At 38.6% G+C, this 18439-nt stretch overlaps 1 protein-coding gene across 2 annotated transcripts in view; it reads right to left on the bottom strand.

Moving 5' to 3' along the window:
- Positions 1-18439, bottom strand: part of srgap1a (SLIT-ROBO Rho GTPase activating protein 1a) — a 143965-nt gene that overhangs the window by 6071 nt on the left and 119455 nt on the right. For both annotated transcript variants that reach the window (XM_088646689.1, XM_088646690.1), the window contains exons 19-21: positions 13227-13407; positions 9254-9388; positions 2320-2668 (exon numbers count right to left, since the gene is read on the bottom strand). In XM_088646689.1, the coding sequence (XP_088502815.1) occupies positions 2320-2668; positions 9254-9388; positions 13227-13407 (665 nt within the window). The remainder of the gene's footprint in view (positions 1-2319; positions 2669-9253; positions 9389-13226; positions 13408-18439) is intronic.

Raw genomic sequence — 18439 nt, 5'->3', positions numbered from 1 at the left:
GTACAAATGCATAATACTTAATTATTAATTAGATAATAAAATAAATGTTGTTAAAGTTATTAATAACTGGTTTGCTTTTATGCAAAACACCCATTTATACATCTAGGCATTGTTATAGAGGACCTTGCTAAAGAGTAGGATTTAATAATAATAATAATAATAATAATAATAATAATAATAATTGCTTACACTTATAGAGCGCTTTTCTGGACACTCCACTCAAAGCACTTTACAGGTAATGGGGACTCCCCTCCACCACCACCAATGTGCAGCCCCCACCTGGATGATGTGACGGCAGCCATAGTGCGTCAAAACGCTCACCACACATCAGGATTTGGTCCTGTAAGCTTCCAGCTGCAGGTCCAGAACCCTGATCACTGTTCTTCACTACTGAATTGATTCAATAACAGAATGTTCACTTCTGCTGGGAGATCACACTTCTTGAGGAATTCAATTCTACAGATAAATTGTCCCCGGATTTGCACTTTGCATACTTTTCAGTAATGGAGCTTCTAGACAGAGATTTTTTTATCAGTTCTGTTAAATAATTTGTTGCCTGCTGAACACAACATATCTGATCTAATTACACTCTTAGTTCTAGATCCAGTTAAGCTGTCTGTAAGGAAAGGCTCAATGAAACCTAAATGAATACATTAATATAAGATTTATAATATACATTTTTGAATGTATGAAAAATGCATGTCACAAAAAAAAGCATAGTGTATAAAAGAATTTAGCTAGCATGATTAGGTACCACTTGATAATAAGTATTGATTCAGCTTACTTTTTTGTTACAGTACGTTTGCAGGTTTGTGCTTGTGTAAAAAATAATATTTCATGTCATGGAATCCTTCTCCTGATGCACTCAGTTTGTTCAATTCTGCATCATAGACAACCCTAAAATCCTTTATTTGCCATTCAGACTGCTGGACTTAACTACAAAATCTCATTATGAAGTGTAGGGAAATTACAATATTAAAAATTAATTGTCTCATCGAGTCCTGAGAATGAACAAATCCTAAAAACTTTATTTTCCTTTGACTTTCACATTAAATATGGTTACAGTAAAAAAAAACTCCTCAGCCTCATTAGATATTCTATATATAGTTGTTCTAGATTTCCAGTATTAACCATTGTGGGATTATCTCCACAATTGCACCGTGCTATTTGTTTAGCAAGCACTATGACAGATTGCCTTGTAATTATCATGTTGAAAATTATCACGGGGGACATGTTTGTTACTACCATTTCCAAAAACATGCAAAGTTGGAGAGGTTAAAAGCCTCCAACATACTGTTTATCTGTCGTTGAATGTCCCTTTAGAAACCACAGCTATAGGCAAGTCCAGCATTTAACTGTCCAGCATGTGCTTTGGGCTCTGGATACACTGTACACAATTGTGCTCAAGTTATTTTCTCTGGAAGTATTCCAGAGCTAACATATCCAGTAGCACTGGTCTGAACTGATCAAAGAGAAATACCTTACAATAGTGATAGACCTTCCTGTGCATGTATAATACACTGCAACTCACAAGTGACAACCCACTGAAGCTCAGCAGGTGTGAGCCTGGTCAGTACCTGGATGGGAGACCTCCTGGGAAAAACTAAGGCTGCTGCTGGAAGTGCTGTTAGTGGGGTCAGAAGGGGCCGCTCACCACGCAGTGCATGTGGGTCCTAATGCCCCAGTATAGAGACGGGGACGCTATACTGTAAACAGGCGCTGTCCTTTGGATGAGACATAAAACCATGGTCCTGACTCTCTGTGGTCATTAAAAATCCCAGAGTAGGGGTGTTATCCCAGCATCCTAGCCAAATTTCCCATTGGCCTTTACCAGTCATGGCCTCCTAATAATCCCCATCTATGAATTGGCTTCGTCACCCTGTTCTCCTCCCCACTGATAGCTGGTGTGGTGAGTGTTCTGGCACACTATGGCTGCCGTCACATCATCCATCAGTGGTGGTGGTGGTGGAAGGGAGTCCCCATTACCTGTAAAGCGCTTTGAGTGGAGTGTCCAGAAAAGCGCTATATACAGTAAGTGTAAGCAATTATTATTATTATTATTATTATTATTACAGTAAGTTCATTTTTGTGATCACCTGGAGCCAATTCTGTTTTCTCCCAGTAGAGGCCACCCTTTTCCCTCCCTGCACCTCATCTTGAATGGCTACAACTCCCTCATGACACTCCTGGCTGCTCCAAAACACTTTCATTTGTACAGTACCTCTGAACTCACGGTGCGGCTAGTTTGCGACTCCCACTCCCTGTAACCAGAGAAGAAAACCAGCCATTCCGAACCCATTTTCAATTTTCAGCCCTCACCTGCGCGATAGTCTCAGGGTCCAGGGCCTTGTGCGGTTCGGTGAAGCCGCTATATTGGCCGGAGGAGGTGGAGCGGCGAATTGGCGGGCTCTCCATCTTCTTCAGGGAGTCATGGCGGCTGATGTTGGTCAGGCTGCCGTGGCCCGCGCGACGCCGGCGCTCGGGACTGTCCACGGCGAGGTTCCGGCTCTGCAGCAGGGCCCGCGGGCTGTAGTGGCTGACCGCACTGGCGGGGCTCATCTCCAGGGCGGCGTTGACGTGACCCTGTGACGGGTGGACGGCGCAGTGGCCATCAAGGGGGCGAACCAGGGGCCTGCGTGAAGGAAGGGCCTCTGTTCGTTTCCTGTGTCTGAGAGGACGAGAAGCAGAAAAGAAAACCCTCAGAAAATCTACAACGTCCAGATGTAAGGGGAACTGCAGTCCCAATTTCTCAGACCAATTATTAAATCTCATAAACAATAATAAATTCATTGACGTACAGAAGAAATGTTGACAAATTTTTGATTTATCACAAAATTTTGAACTTTGTGAAAGTAGTGTAAGTCACCGTTTTGTTGCAAAGCCCTGGTCTCCCCATGAGTTGCGAGAATAGTGACTAATGCTGCCCTTCCTGCTCACTAGTCCCCATAATACTAATGTAATGTGATGTAAGAGCGAATAAGTACAAGTTTTGCATCAGACATTTCACCGCAGAAATGTTCCAACGTGATCTGCACGCAGAGTTAACAATTAAGTTCCATTTATCCATCTCAGAAATCAAGAGCAATATTTCTGTTGGATTAAAAGGGACATATTCACACGCCTGCTTGTTTACAGGGCCGCTTCACCTCACCGAACGTTTTCTTGCCTCGTTCTGAATTGCAGAACCTGGCGCTGCACATACCTAGAAATTCAGTCTATTTTGTGATGTACTGTATATTGGAGGTCTACATTATAATTTTATTGAGGTTTGCGATGGACTCATCAATACTGATCTTTTCTAATCCCGAAATATGAGAAAATCCTAATAAACTTTGGAAAAAGGAGCTTGTGAATGGACCTTCTTTGAATATCCCAGGGAGAGAGAACATAAATACATAAAACTTGCTGTGCAAACTATTTATTTTTTTTGTTTTAACATAATTGCCGCTTGGCTTGAAGCAATCTGCATCTTCAAAGTAATAATGAAGCACAGTAGTTGCACCCAATGTTTTAAATAAATCATGAATATATAGATGAATCAGCAGTAAAGCAGAAAATACACTGTTTAGCTCTAGTGCTTTTTGACACCTTATAATAGTTGCACATCTCTTATGGCATTCTAATAAGAAAATAATGCTGCACTTACATAAAAATAATTTGTCTCTAAAGCCTCTTGCTAAGATGAGAGGGAGCTCTATTTTAAGTCCAACAGATCATACAGTGACCCTGACAGGTATTTCAACAACTGACACTACAAAGAGCAACTTGTACACTATATCAGTTTCAGTTCTTCCTGATGTCTTTTACTGCAACATAAGGAAATTGTTTAATGCTGTGCAACAACATCTCGCTAAAAGCTGTCACAGCATACTAGTTTATCACACTGTCAGCAAGCCCAATTTGCAGACTGAGCCGTTGTTTGTCAAAAGCATTTATTACTACCAGAAAGTTAAGTCAGATGAAGAAAATAGAGGTGGGGAGGCTTCACGTTTTTCTCTCTTTTACATTTATTTTGGGCCAGAACACAACTTTCTATCATCAATGTAATGCATCGGTCCTGTAAATTGTTTTTTTTTTTAGATTTGTATCGATAATCTGAACTTTAAAGGACTTTAAAGGAATCTGGACTTTAATGGAGACAAAAGGAGAAAAGGAAGTTTACTCTAAGTATATTTTAAGACTGAAGAACTCCAGGAGTAACTTAGTTTACTCACAGACTTCATTAAATGCATATATGCAAGTTTAAAATGCACAGAATGTCATCCTTCCTCTCACAGAAAGCAGTAATTGATGCAGATTACATCATGCATACTACTGAATTTCCTATAACCAGTTAAAAGCCATTGATTTTAGTTTCAGTCTGTAACTATTACACTACCAGAAGATGCATAAATACAGCCTGCTGACAGGAGTATGGAAGTCAGCTGGATAGAATCATAGAAATGAACTGGATACAAACACAATGTCAGGCAGTAATATTCAGAATAGTATTCAATTATGAAACAAGCTATTTAAAAAAAAAAGGCTTTAGAATTTAGCTTTTCATGGATGGTTGTTCCACAGCGTAAAGTTGTTGGGTGTTTTCAGTCTCCGTTATCAACATTTTCAAACTCATCAGAAATGAAGAGATCACAGAGCAACAGTCCATGTGAAAAGTTCATTTTAAAACATTGTAAAACAAACATTGATGCTAAACCATTTTCATCAGCTGAACTTCAAAATTAACATTTGTGAAACTGCTCAAAAAACACTTGAAATCAGAGTCTACAGTATGTGCTACTTCAAAAGAGGATATAACAATGAATATCGTTTTGTGCGACTTAACCTCTAGAGCTGCTTACTGTATGTGCAGGCTGCCTTTTAGCTGAATGCTTTTCAAGCAGCAGTGCACAACTAGTCTTGTGCTACCATGTTTAAGTTCACTTAAGGTGCAAAGGATGAAGTAAAGGTTTATTCCTTGCTGAAAAGAGAAGAAAATACAACGTTTCAGCTGTGGAGCCTTGTTTAGGTGTAAGCTGGCTTGTGAATACATCTCTTTTAATCCAATAGAAATATTGCTTTTATTTCAATGCGGTTTTGCCGAAAAATACGACTTACTTGTTAACTAGCGTGCAGATCACGCTGGAACATTTTTGCGGTGAAACGTCTGCAGCACAACCTGTTTTTATTTGCTCATACATCGCATTACATTAGTCGTTATTGTGACTAGTGAGCAGGCCGTATCATGTCACAACTTGAATCCTAGTTTGCGACAACAAGGCGACTTACAGTACTTTCACAAAGTTCATGATTTTGTGCTTAACTGGAAATGTAGCATTTTTCCCTCTAATGTCAATGAATTAATTTTATTTCTGAGATTTAATAACCGGTTTGAGAAATTGGGACTGCAGTTCCCCTTTAATAGAGCATTGGAGTAGACACCATTGCAGGTAGTTAGTCATTAGCAACTGGCAATTACACAATTATAAAGGGAAGTTGCAAAAAAAAGTGGAGACAAAAATACATTGCAAATTCCATTAGCATAACTTGGTTAATACCAGTCCAAAAATACTTATTATTAATAGTAACACTATTACAGTATTTGTCATCATCCACGTGAGCATTTTTGGTTTAGGGCACAAGAAACAAACACCTCTGTCACCGTTCTTTGAGATTTTATACACTTGTTCAGTTTTCCTGTGCAGAGGGGGAGGTTTTCAAAAGTTTCATGGGAATGGAAGAAGAACCCATTAATAATTCAAAGACGGTAAGAAAACACTTTGCTTGCGTGAAGGAATAGTGGTGTTAACATTCTGGCTGGCAGAATTTACAGCCTAAAAAAAAACTAGGCCGCTCAGGAAGATGAGTTTAGTAATCCTAAAGCTGTGGCTGTCATGATGCTGAGACTATATTCCCCAGTACAATTCCCCTGAGATCCCAAGCATTCAATGGTTTTGGATCCTGATCATTTATTAGAAAACCACAACTGTTTAATGTACTCTATAAAGCACTGATGTGTCCTAGATTTTATAAAAAGGACAAGCAATATTTCTTAAATAAGCACAGATTAAATGACGAGGATCTATCTGGTCACACCCCCAAGGACACAGAAGACCGAGTCCTGATTTCGCAGATATTTTATCATGGATGGATCACATTCTTACTAAAAACAGACTGTGAAGGCAGCAGACAAGTACCACTGTACCACTGTGATCTGCAGTGTTACATTCAAGGTGATCTTTTCTGAGAGCTGACAGCAGTATGTGCTGGAAGTCACTTATAAAACGCAGAATCCCGGAAATGCATTTGAGAAGGGCAGATTCAGTGGAGACCGACGGAGAAACAATATCACTACAACCACGAAAACAAACCTTTGAAGCATAGGGACCATTACTTTTTTTACAGTAAAAATATAAATCTATAACAACTGAATAAGTGCTCTATAAATTAAAAATAATCTTTTCATTTCTCCTCAGGTGGCAAGTCTAAATTGATGAACACATGTTCCCCAGTCATACAGCAGGGAAGAGCAGAACACACTGCCATCACACTTAGAAAGCATCCCGATAGCCAAAGAAACACATTTACCTAGTTTGTTCCATAGGACATTAGGACATGTGAGCTGCTTACTGCAGTCTCTCATTTCCACACATTCTTGAGTTCTATTTCACTTTGGTTTTAGTTTAGATCTTTGTTGGTACTTCATCTAGATACTAATTCTGCTATTACAAGAAGCATTAGCTTGGGAGTGTGTGAATATAGGGCCAAGACTATTTCTATACTCAAATCCGTCCTTCGGATGAGACGTAAAGCCGGGGTCCCGACTCTCTGTGGTCATTAAAAATCCCAGGACGTTTCTCGAAAAGAGTAGGGGTGTAACCCCAGCGTCCAGGCCAAATTTCCCTTTGGCCTTTACCAAACATGGCTCCCTAATAATCCCCATCTATGTATTGGCTACATTACTCTGCTCTCCTCCCCACTGATAGCTGATGTGTGGTGAGCGTTCTGGCACACTATGGCTGCCGTCACATTATCCAGGTCATCCAGTCCCCATTACCTGTAAAGCGCTTTGAGTGGAGTGTCCACTCAAATTATTATTATTAAATGAACTTTATAAACTGGCTTTAAAAAGAACAGCTGAAAAAACTGTTTGTAGCACTGAAGGTGTGTTTGTAGATTATATAAAACTAGGAGACAAATATCAACTAGGAAACAGTCACCTTTAAGAGGCTACTAATGAGAAAGACTCAAGAGGTTTATGCTGACATTATTTTCATAGTCAAGGATATGCGGGAAAGCAATAAACAGGCAATTGTTTGGATATATACTGTAGTTAAAGTACAGAAATTAAATTAAATTTCTACTAAACTGTACTAATTTAGTGTACTGTGCACAAGTTTAGTTACCAAGACCATTGTGCCCTGGAATCAGTCAGCAATTAAATACATTCCTGGGATCAAAGGAATATCCTACATTGATGGGCTAAAAGAACCAGACCTTTTTTTTCCCCAGTCTTGGAAAGATAGGACTACAGAGGGACACAAAAAGTATAGATGGATATAAAACCTTCAAAGGCACCGACAAAGTCATCCCAACAGACTTTTTCCAGATTCAACAGTGAAACATGAACCCAGGGACACACAGCTGGGCAGGGACTATGTGGAAGTGCATTTCAATTTCTGAACAGGAAACACTTCTTTATACAAAGTGTTGATTGGAGTATAACAACATTTATTTTTATTATTATTATTATTATTATTATTATTATTATTCAGTATATTTATTAATATATATATATTTGAAGCGGCTTGTAAGGTGTCCTCAAGAAATTAAATTTTTGACATGGTTGTAGATTAATTTCTCCATTTCTATTATTTTGCTTTGCACATTATACAGTACCAATGTAATTGAAAACTCTTAAGTCTATCCAATTCATTTTTTCCTCGCTGGGCTTATCCTAGAACATATTGGAAGCCCTCATTTCAGTGCTTGTTAGTGCCACTTACTGCACGATTTACAGAGGCAGTTTAGCATAAATGCCATTTAAATAGGTAATACAACCCACATTAGGGATCCCTGACTTTATTTATGTGTATTTCTCCATTTAAATATTCCACTTTTTGTTTCATATCTAATATGAAAATCATCGCATCTGCACAAGGAATGAATCCAAATTTCCAAAACGAAATTGGAGAAAAAACTCATCTTTAGCAATATGCCGGCATCTGGAGATCCATTCCATTCATAATCCAAAGCTTCTCAAGCAGACCATCATTGCCTTTTTTATTCAGTTCGGATTTTGTCATTATGAAGCGCACAATGGAAAAGGTGTAGAGAGGTCAAAAGAGAACGGTTTTGTCTGACATGTTGTCAGTGAAGCAATTCCACATCCTGAGCACAGAAATACCACCTCATGTGCTATAAATGAGACCTTATATCTCCTTATTCTTTAACATTCTTGACACAGAGGTTTATAGAATTTATTTCCCAGCAAGACTATTGCAGATTTTAAATGACTTGCGGACTTTGATTTGGGTAATCTTCTGTCTGTTTTCATAATGTCACAGGTGCTGCACACTGGATATCAGTGCTGCCTAGCAGCAATGGGGCTCTAGGATCAGCAGAGTCCAAATACATGCTGGTGGGTCAACTGGCATTTGGGAAAATTGGCCCTGGTGTGAGTGTCTCTGTGTTTGTGTCCGTGTGTGCCTTGTGATGGACTGGTGACCCACCCAGGATGAATCCTGGCTTGTGCCCGTTGCTTACGGGATAGGCTCTAGCTGTCCCGCGATCCTGAATTGGACGAAGTGGTTAGAAAAATGGACAGATGGATGTTTTTATAGCTCTTAGAAATGGTTGTCTCGCTCTTTCTCAGCTGGATGTTAGGCTGGGTAGTCTCATTTGAGGGGAACTGCAGCAGCAACACATTTTTCCTTTCGGATACATGAAACACAACTCTCTAAACAATGTTTTAGAAGCTCCATTTCACGAATCCAAAAGCAAGGGGAAGTATCTACCCAGCATCCATTTTCAGAATGCCTTTCTCCTGGACTGGAATTATTTCAATGTAAATGGCTAATTAAGCAATAATGGAGTGGGATACATCTCTTTAATTGTCCTGCAAATCATTATTTTAAGCCACAATCAATGACTGTAACCTTGGACTATTGAATACCACAGACATTCTTTCCAAGAGATTGTGGCTTTGCATCAGGGTTGTGCACTGACTGCTCTGCTAGTGATGGAAAATAGAGGTGCTAAGGAATTCAGTCACCTGCTGACAAAACTCTCAGGGAGTCGCTCTGTGGGAGAGCTGATATCCTTGGAGGAACATTTGTCCTCAGCCACTGGTCCACTGCTGGCCTCGCTGTCCGTTTTCAGACTCAGAGAATCCGAAAACGTATCGTCCCTGAAAAGGAAAAAGGAGAGTGACACATGTGAAACAGGAATAGGATCGTTATGTGCAGCCGAGAGGAAAAAAACAAAAACAATGAAGCACAAAATCCTTGGTGTTGCTGGGTTTTTTTGGCAATATCCCCGTACCTCTTTTTACAAACGGAATGAACTCCCAGAAGAACCTTTTTTTAGAGCGAAAACTTCTTAAAAAAACATTTCCATTATTTCTTAGGGAGATAAATTATGATCCGTAATTTCACTAAAAAATACCAAAGGAACAAAAATAATAACACATTCATACTGTGTTTTGTGCTTTTAGCAATAAAAAACACTGCTTACCTAGTTAGACATCATTAATCATACCTAAGTACAGTAACCACTTTATTTGCTTTTTGTGTAATCGCACACACTTTCACAATTTTTATTTTCTTAACACCTTTAGGGCCCACAAAAAAGGTCTTAACCACAAATATTCTTATGAAAAGTAAGACCGCACACAACAGCAAACAACACATGAAGCAAGATGCGGTAAACTATATCACACATGTCTCAAGTTGTTTGATGCCTTCTCCTTCACTCTACATTTGACAGACTTTTTCGAAGTTTTTCTTTGGATTCTTTCTAGTTTCGAAGCTGACTTTCGCTATCCAACATGTGGGTAACAAGTCACATGCTTAGAAGTATCGCATTTTCATTAAAAAAAGAATATATGTAAAAAGAGATACGGGTGTACATCCTTTCTTTTCTTTCCTCTAGATATTTGTGGAGCGTGGCTGTGTTTTATAAATCATAACACATTCCTCTGTGACGGATTTACCGTTCACCTCTGAGAATACACTAATACGCATGGCTGTGATTAATGGACTTGTGCTCTTGTACTGCTGTTATTTCATGGTAATCAGATCTGCTTAGCAAGGAAGCTCATTCCTAAAGAGTCATTCCTATTTAAATCAGACAATATGGACAGCCAGCCTTAATCACTTCCACATATGTGAGATTAAAGATCCAACAGTTGTTTGAACTTTGTACAAAGACTGCACACTTCATGGCATAGAAAACCCTCAATGGCAGTGTTGTGCAGGGCCGAATTCACAGATTAAGAAGGAGGTGGGTTCATATGCTGCACGTACTGTATGCATATATTCACATTGCCTGTGTCATACCATATCTCGTCGTTAGGATTCTGTTTGCCATGAAAACATTTACCTTCACTACTCAAAATATTATATATACTTGTAAAAATGATTTCCTTCTCTCTCCTTTCCGTCATAAGAAGTCAAGAAAAGGTGAGAGGAGAAGCACCCAAACGGACAGTCATGGTGACAGCTCCATTCTACCAAATTCCCACAGTATGAGTACAGTATGTTTCTCTTCCCATAATTTCAAGGGGAAAAAATAATCTATCCCTAATTTCAGCTAAGACTTCTTAAGCAACAAATAAAATTGTCAATATAGTCATACTAAGTACCATTAAGTCCTCTTTTTACAGACATACTCATCTTCCACAGGTAGTCTTAAAGTTTAGGGAGGACTGGAAGTAAAAGTATTTTTAATTGTTACTGGAGTACATGTTTGCATAAATTCATCTTTCGCTGTACTCTAGGACTGACAGGAAATTTCCCTGCCCGCCACTACCTTAATGACCCGAGACTCATTATTTTGAACACTTACTCACGTGATGTGAGTTTCAAATCAACATGGTCAAAATAATTCTTCTAATTCCAGCTGCGACGAGCCACAGCTGCCGTAAGGGAACCTCAGTGCTCAATCACAAAAAAAAAAACGTTGTGGCCTATTGTAAGAACTCACATCTATAAGTTGTCATCAAACGCACTCAACTCAGCAACTAATGTTGTTAAAAACAGAACACCCTGCCCTTGGAACTCACTATTTTCTGCCAATTACAGAGGTGCTTTTAAAAGTCTCAGAGTACTACACAGAGCAGTGAGGAGCTATAATTGCACTGAAAGCAACACTACAGACTGCCAAGAATTCGGAGATGAAGCAATATTAAGTGAAAAATGAAGGTGGGCACAAAAGCTCAACTGTCCTCAATGATAGGCCTTTCCACTTTCATCTGCAGAGCTACAGAAACCATTAGCAGCTTCTACCTGACCATGAAGAAACAGTACAATAGCTGTATAGGTCTTAATTCATACACAACTTTATTTAACAATCTTATTAAGACAAGAGATAAGACTTGGAAAATGATATAGAAAAAGAAAATTAATGCTCAGAAAACTATACAAAGCCATGAGAAATGAAGGTGTTTTTTTTTTTCAAAACACTGATAATAAAAGGGACACCAAACTCATTTCCAAGAAGAGAGGTACATTAAGCAACTTAGTACCCTAGATATCAACTTTACATTATTAGAGAGAAAATGGTCCTAACAGATCTTACCAAAGTGAGAAAGTCATCTATTTCCCATGGGAAAAAAGGACACTTTCCCTTGGGCTCAACAAGTTATGGGAGTGAGTTAGAAACCTTTATGAGAATATAAAAAAGATAATGCCTATTGGCCTCACAAATATCTCTTTAAAGGAAAGTAAAAAGATATACAAATGATGGAACCAAACAGGTCTCCTTAAGCCTTCTCCCAAGCTTACTTCAGCTCCCTAGAGAAATAAAATTATTTTAATTTATATTATCTGGCCCTACAGGCAAAATAATAATAAAAAACTTTCACTTTTGGGCAACAATAGAGTAGCTGTATTTTGAGATCTTTTTATATGTAGTGTGTGTGTGTGTGTTGGGACCTAGGATTTGATCTTTGGTCTTTCACAGGAAATTCCCTACACCTGATACACACAACTCATGAAAACAACATCTCATGAAAACAACAGTACTAAAATGCTGGCCTCCCACTGTGGAAGACTTCAGTGCTGTCTGGGAACCCCAGTGAGTGAAGACTACCCTAACTGTCTCATATAATATATTACAGGCCTGTTATAGACATTATAGTCCTGTGACCTTTCTTTATCCATACAGTAAGCAGTCTCCAGATCATTACAGAGTGGTCAAACCTAGAATTTGATATGCTGCCTTTCGGATAATTCACAGGCAGTTCACAGTGCCTAAAAAGTGCAAACAAAGGGGTCAGCCAAAGGCTGTCCTCCTATTAGTGAGACATGTTGACACTGCTGAGAATCGCACATTACACGCTAGGAGATCCGTTACATGTAAGCCTACTGGAAAATATAAACACTAGCAAAACACAAACTGAAAAAGGCTGTGAACTACACCCTACAATGCTGTTATTAACGTACTGCTCTTTCTTGCCAGCCACTCGCTGGAGAGAGATACAACGCACAACACCATTCTCCATTCAAGGGGTTCCTTACTGCTAAGTTGTTTCTCTTTGTAGTCCTTAATCATGTACTCTACTTCTGGCATTACAAAAGAGACAAAGCAAAAACCACCACTGGCTTCACCAAGCAAGGGTTAATATTCACAATCTTTTTCATTTAAAAACTTGATTGAGCAAAAGAGAGTGACATGGTGGTGCCGTGGTTAGCATTCCTGCTTTGCAGTGCTAAATGCCTGGGTTCAAAGGTTCAGCTTCTGGGATGCTGTCTGTGTGGAGCTTGTACGTTCTCCCCATATTCACACGGGTCCTATGGATTCTCTTGTTTGCTCCTAGTGTCCAAAGATATACTGGTAGTTTAATTGGCTTTAAGGGAAATGGGTCTTGGTGTGAGTATATGTGTTTATGTCTTTGTATGGCGTCCCATCCAGAGTGTATATTTCCTTGTGCCCATTGCTTGCTGGTATAGGCTCCAGCTTTCCTTGGCAAGAAACGGATATCAGCGGTTAGACAATGGATGGATGGAAAAATGAAAAGCACTTACATATCTTGAACCACTATGTACTGATGTGGTACCAGTCCATCAATCCCATTGTGTCTGCCCTCCCACCAGTCATCTGAAGCCCGCTGGTAGAGAAGGAGTGATGCACCTTTCTTGAAAGACAGCTCCCGGGCGGACCTGCCAATGTAATCAAACTTGGCTATTGCTTCAATCGGCTCACATTCTGGAGGAAGAAGAAAAAAGAAAGAATCCACAGGTTTATCCATAAATGCGTGCAGGAAAAAACCCCATCAAATTTGTAACCCTTGCAGTCAGTAACTGCACTTTGAAAATGCTAAATACCCTACCATTTATTTTGGAGGAAATGTGCTCATTTTAAATTAATGGTGGCATTGGGTACTTGAAAACTATAGGTGCTTCAATAAACTGAAATAAGCAAATACAGATGTCGGCAAAAGATTTGCACACCTTTGTTTGCAATCCTAAATGCAATAATTCACACATAGATCGATGCAGCCTAGGAGACGAACACATCTGCTCACGTCATCTCAATTCCAGTGGAATTGTCATGTACTGCTGCTGTGATCGTTATTTGTTTAAAGAGTAAAATATTATGCCTTCTAAGATAAGATATTACTTTATTGTCTCTCCAAAAGGGTTTTTTTGGGTGCGTTTGCCATCACCATACAAAAGTACAAAAAAAAACACTCAACATAAAATAAATACACATTAAAAACAAACAATAGTCATAAACACCACACAGTACATATACATTCATCTACTATCACATACAATCCAATATCTCCACACAGTAAAAAGTCACTTAGCTGCGTTTAATATACTGTACTGATTGTACAGGGAACAAAGGATTTCTTGTATATATTGTATTTTTCTTGGCCATAGACATTCTAAAACACCTCCCCTAAGGCATCAACGATTGATGATAAACGATAAAAAATTCTGTACACAATATCTTGACATATTCTCTTTCGATGTCAACAGAGCCCACGTGGTGTTCATGACACCTTGACCATTAACTGAGGAAAACTAGTTCATCTCTGCCTCGGTGAACAGGAGTTATTAGGGAATGGCAAGTCAATGGGATGTGAAAACCCTAATTTTATCTGTCTAAACATGGACATCCTCGTTTCAGTCAGTCTTCCAACAAATTTAGTGGACATGAAATCAATAAAGTCATCTTCAAGCTAAAGGTTATAGGATACTCTTTCTTATTATTGGGCTAGTTGTAAAAGAAACAACAGGAAAGCACTAAAAGCTCCATTTTACCAGAAAACATTTACACTAACCAAATGCATTATTATGCACACAAAAGGTGAACTGAGCTGTAATCTTCTTTGTGTCTACTTATGTACGTAAGGGAAGGACAAGCAGAATCTTAGTAAAACACCAAAGGGAAAAAAGTCAGTTTAAAATCTGCTTTCAGAGAAGTATCGCCTTTCAGTAAATTTAAAAATGACAGGAAACCATGAAAAAACGTTTGAGATTTATGCTGAAACCCCTTTGTGAATATTTATACACAGACCACATACAACAGCAAATTCTGATTAATGCAGCATCTGGTATTAGATCTATGAAATGATACACATTAATTAAAACATGAAGAAGACCAGACATGAACTGCTTAACACCACTCATTTCATGAAAAACATCATCTAGATTTAAAGGAGCTATGTTGCTTTCTGTGTAGCTATTGTTCAGTCGTCAATGAAGCTACAAGCCAAGAAATTGAACAACAGTGAAAATTCATATATAGACTTTCAGCATCCACTTGTCTATTTTCAAAGCTATTTGCACAGAACAAAATTGATCCTGCGCCAAGTGTATGTTTAAAGTGTTAATGTAGCAAGAGGTGGCACAGGCAAGGAAAGTTAAAATGTACGTTCTTTACCTTTAATTAAGCACCTGAGGTCTGAAAACTGAACTGTACTTTAAACTGAAAGCAAAAACGTTTGAACGCCATCTTGGAAACAGCTTGAAAGCTCACGCAGTGCTGTGCTACAGACTGTTAAACACCAAGAGAACGCACATCTGAAGGACAGGATTCTCTCACTTTTTAATGATGAAAATCTTTTTTCCTGTGATGGACAAATCCAACAGTCTGAGTCACTACACTGAAAGTCAATATGGCTTCCTTGACCACCTCTCTGTATGGCTCCATAGGAGAAGATCGATGTACAGTACAAACTCCAAAGGAAAAAAGAAAACTTTTTTTAAGACATCAGACACAATATTTTGAATGCCGGTGTTGGCATTTTTACTGTCAAAAAAAGGTCCTGTTGAGTGACAGTATGAGATCCTTACATGAGATGCAGGACAAATAAAATGTAGAGTGATTTTGCTGTTATATCAGACATTTCATTATAAGTACTAAGTTTGAACATACATTTCAACCACAAAACCCTTTTATTTCTCCTATCATTAGAATACAGCATTTTTCTACATTAAGCAGCATTAAAAAAAAGTTTGCAGCTATTAAAAAGAGCCTCATCACCTCTGCCCAATCAGTTCTCTCACTAAGGAGGTAATTTAGCGCTCACACAACAATCAAAGTCATTTGAGCATATAAGAGTTGGTCATGAATAATCAACTAATCAACATGATGCCAGAAACATACTGTATAATCGTTAAGCGGAATTCAGATACGTTTTTTTACACATTCACACGTAGTCTGATTTTTTTATGCTCACTATATAGAATTCATTGGCTGCTCCTTGTCTCCTGATTGGATACTAGTGCAGGTCGGTCACATCATAACTGAGAACAAAGCCTTGTGATCCAATACAGTATGATCAAAGAGGATACTATGGTGATATAATTATAAAAAAACAATGAGATAACGATGCAGTAAAATCAGATGTAAACTACATAGTGTATTGAAGCCTCAATACAAGTTAGAGGGAGCTACTGAAAAAATTGTTTCTGATTATGTTTAAATAACCTTTAAATGGAACAGCTTTATGAATAAAATCACATGACATTGTTGACAAAGCTTTAACATGTGGGATGTAAATTATACAAGGCAAATAAGTCAGGTTATGCTTCTTACTATTCTTATTAGTATTAATATCTAAACCTATTTCAACATTTTTTTCCCCATAATTTCAAAACAAACAATTATAGGGCCTCTGAGATGCTAATAAAGCCTAGGTTGAAATAAAGCATCCTTTTCTCAGATTCCACAGTGAAATCAATTAGAGTTATCAAAGTTTGAAAACCTCCCAGAAATTTAATTCTGAAGAAAACTTTGACAGGCACTCTTTCCCACAGGACATCTCCACTTAATGTGCCAGTTAGGCCTTCTGATCCAGCACTTAAGAGAAACATTATGAATAATTTACTCTTCACTTCAATATCTTTTCTGCCAATACAGAGAAATCATAAACAGTTCCATCCACTGTAAGACGACAAAGCAGACTGCTGCTTTTGCTTTGAGGGGAAAAGGCACAACCAGCTCTTGAAAACTTGAAGCGCGTCACTAATTTCATCAACTGTAGCTGACCTGTGACTGATAGGGGACTGATAGTCTGGCTGTTTTGTGGTAGATAAATGCAGCAGTACACCAGGGTTAGTGAAAAAATACAGGCTTTAGAAATTTGATTCTCATGAAGTAACTCAGTCCAATGAGCATAAAACCAGTGCCGGACTCAATCTTTCCCTGTTTATTTCAAACACTTCCCTGGCAACAACTGACTTAAACAGACTGTAGACAAAAAAAATCAATCCTCGATGAGAGAAAAGTCAGCCATTACCACCCAGCCAGGAATTAGGTTTTGTATAAAACCACAGAAGCATAAGACTAGGTTAATGAAGTGTGCTTTAAGAAATGTGTGCACTACAACAGAGCCATTTGTCTGATGTTTTAAAGCAAATAATAGTTAACTAATTTTAGTTTTTTTCTTCCGTTACTTCATTTGAATGCTCATGCTATTTTAGATTTTAAAAAATGATTACTACACCTGTTTGAATATTTTGACTCATACAAAAACAAATATTTTGATTCACTGAGGCACATTTGGACAAGAAAATATCAGAGAAACAGCACCGTTTCAACCAGGGAGGAAGTGCATACAAAGGGACAAGCTCATTGAACACTTAAGGAAACATATCTGGCAAAAATGCAAGAACAAAGAGCATGAGTGCACACAACTGGTTTTGCTGAAATGGATCTTTAGACCACAGGCTCATGGGAAATGGAATTTCTTCAGCTGTTATTGCCATGGAAACAGGGTTCCATCTCACACCGGTGGGAACAGCCCACTGCAGAATCCAGAGAGGGAGCTCTATTGTTCAGACTGTCAGCGCTCTGCCCTTTCAAGAGCTGTGATTGCTGAACTCTGACATTTCAGCAACGCCCATTATTTTTGAAGAAGAATGGACTCCGACTTCTCCTGCATACATTCCATCTGACCTTTACGTAGCCCACTGATGCAATGACTCATTCTGTTTGACTTGGAAGAGAATCCCCCCAGTGAGAGGCTACAAAGCCAGACCAGACTACAAACATTTTAAATCACTTCTCGTTCTGAAAAAAAAAAGATGTTCCTCTTGCTTTGTTCTCCCTCTCTATCTCCAAAGACTTTAAAGACGCTCATACTTTATCCACAAACACAACTTCTTTTAATATGGTTCCCATGATCAGGAAAAGTAAAGGTTAAGAATGTTTACCGGGGTACAATGATGTACTTTTCCCCTAAAAATGTCACACTATTTCCAACCTTTTTAAAACCTAACTTGAGTCGACCAAAACTATTATGCTGTACAGTTATGCACATCATTTTACTTGTGGTATAAGAATGATCATGTAACAGTACACTCAGCCACAGGAAACCAGAGAAAAAAGGAAGACTTTCAATCCTCCAGAGCTGATCAACTCCATACAGCACAGATGATTCAGGTTTTTCACTCAAACCAGCATTTAGTATATTAACTATAACCAAGTTCTTCAATCTACAGACACGCCAACTGTCTGCAAAAGTAAAAGCCAGGCAAAGTGAAATCCTGAAAATATACTGACACGAAAAAACAAAAACCAGTGCTGTGAACAGGTTTCCAGGACTCAGACAGGGAAAACGTCAATGTACTGTCAACAGGCTTTACTCCTCTTGGACTCCAACTGTATATGCTAGCACAACAGTTACAACAACAAAGACCTGGCCTGCCTTGCAAAGCTGTAGATCTGTGTTATGGGTCACACACCACAAATCCCAAGTGGACAATGAATACAATACAAAGTG

The sequence above is a fragment of the Lepisosteus platostomus genome, chromosome 9 (assembly GCF_059453375.1).
Source record: "Lepisosteus platostomus isolate fLepPlt1 chromosome 9, fLepPlt1.hap1, whole genome shotgun sequence".
Taxonomy (NCBI): Eukaryota; Metazoa; Chordata; class Actinopteri; order Semionotiformes; family Lepisosteidae; genus Lepisosteus; species Lepisosteus platostomus.
Note: the sequence above shows the minus strand (reverse complement) of the source record. Positions and strands in the feature narration are given on the sequence as shown.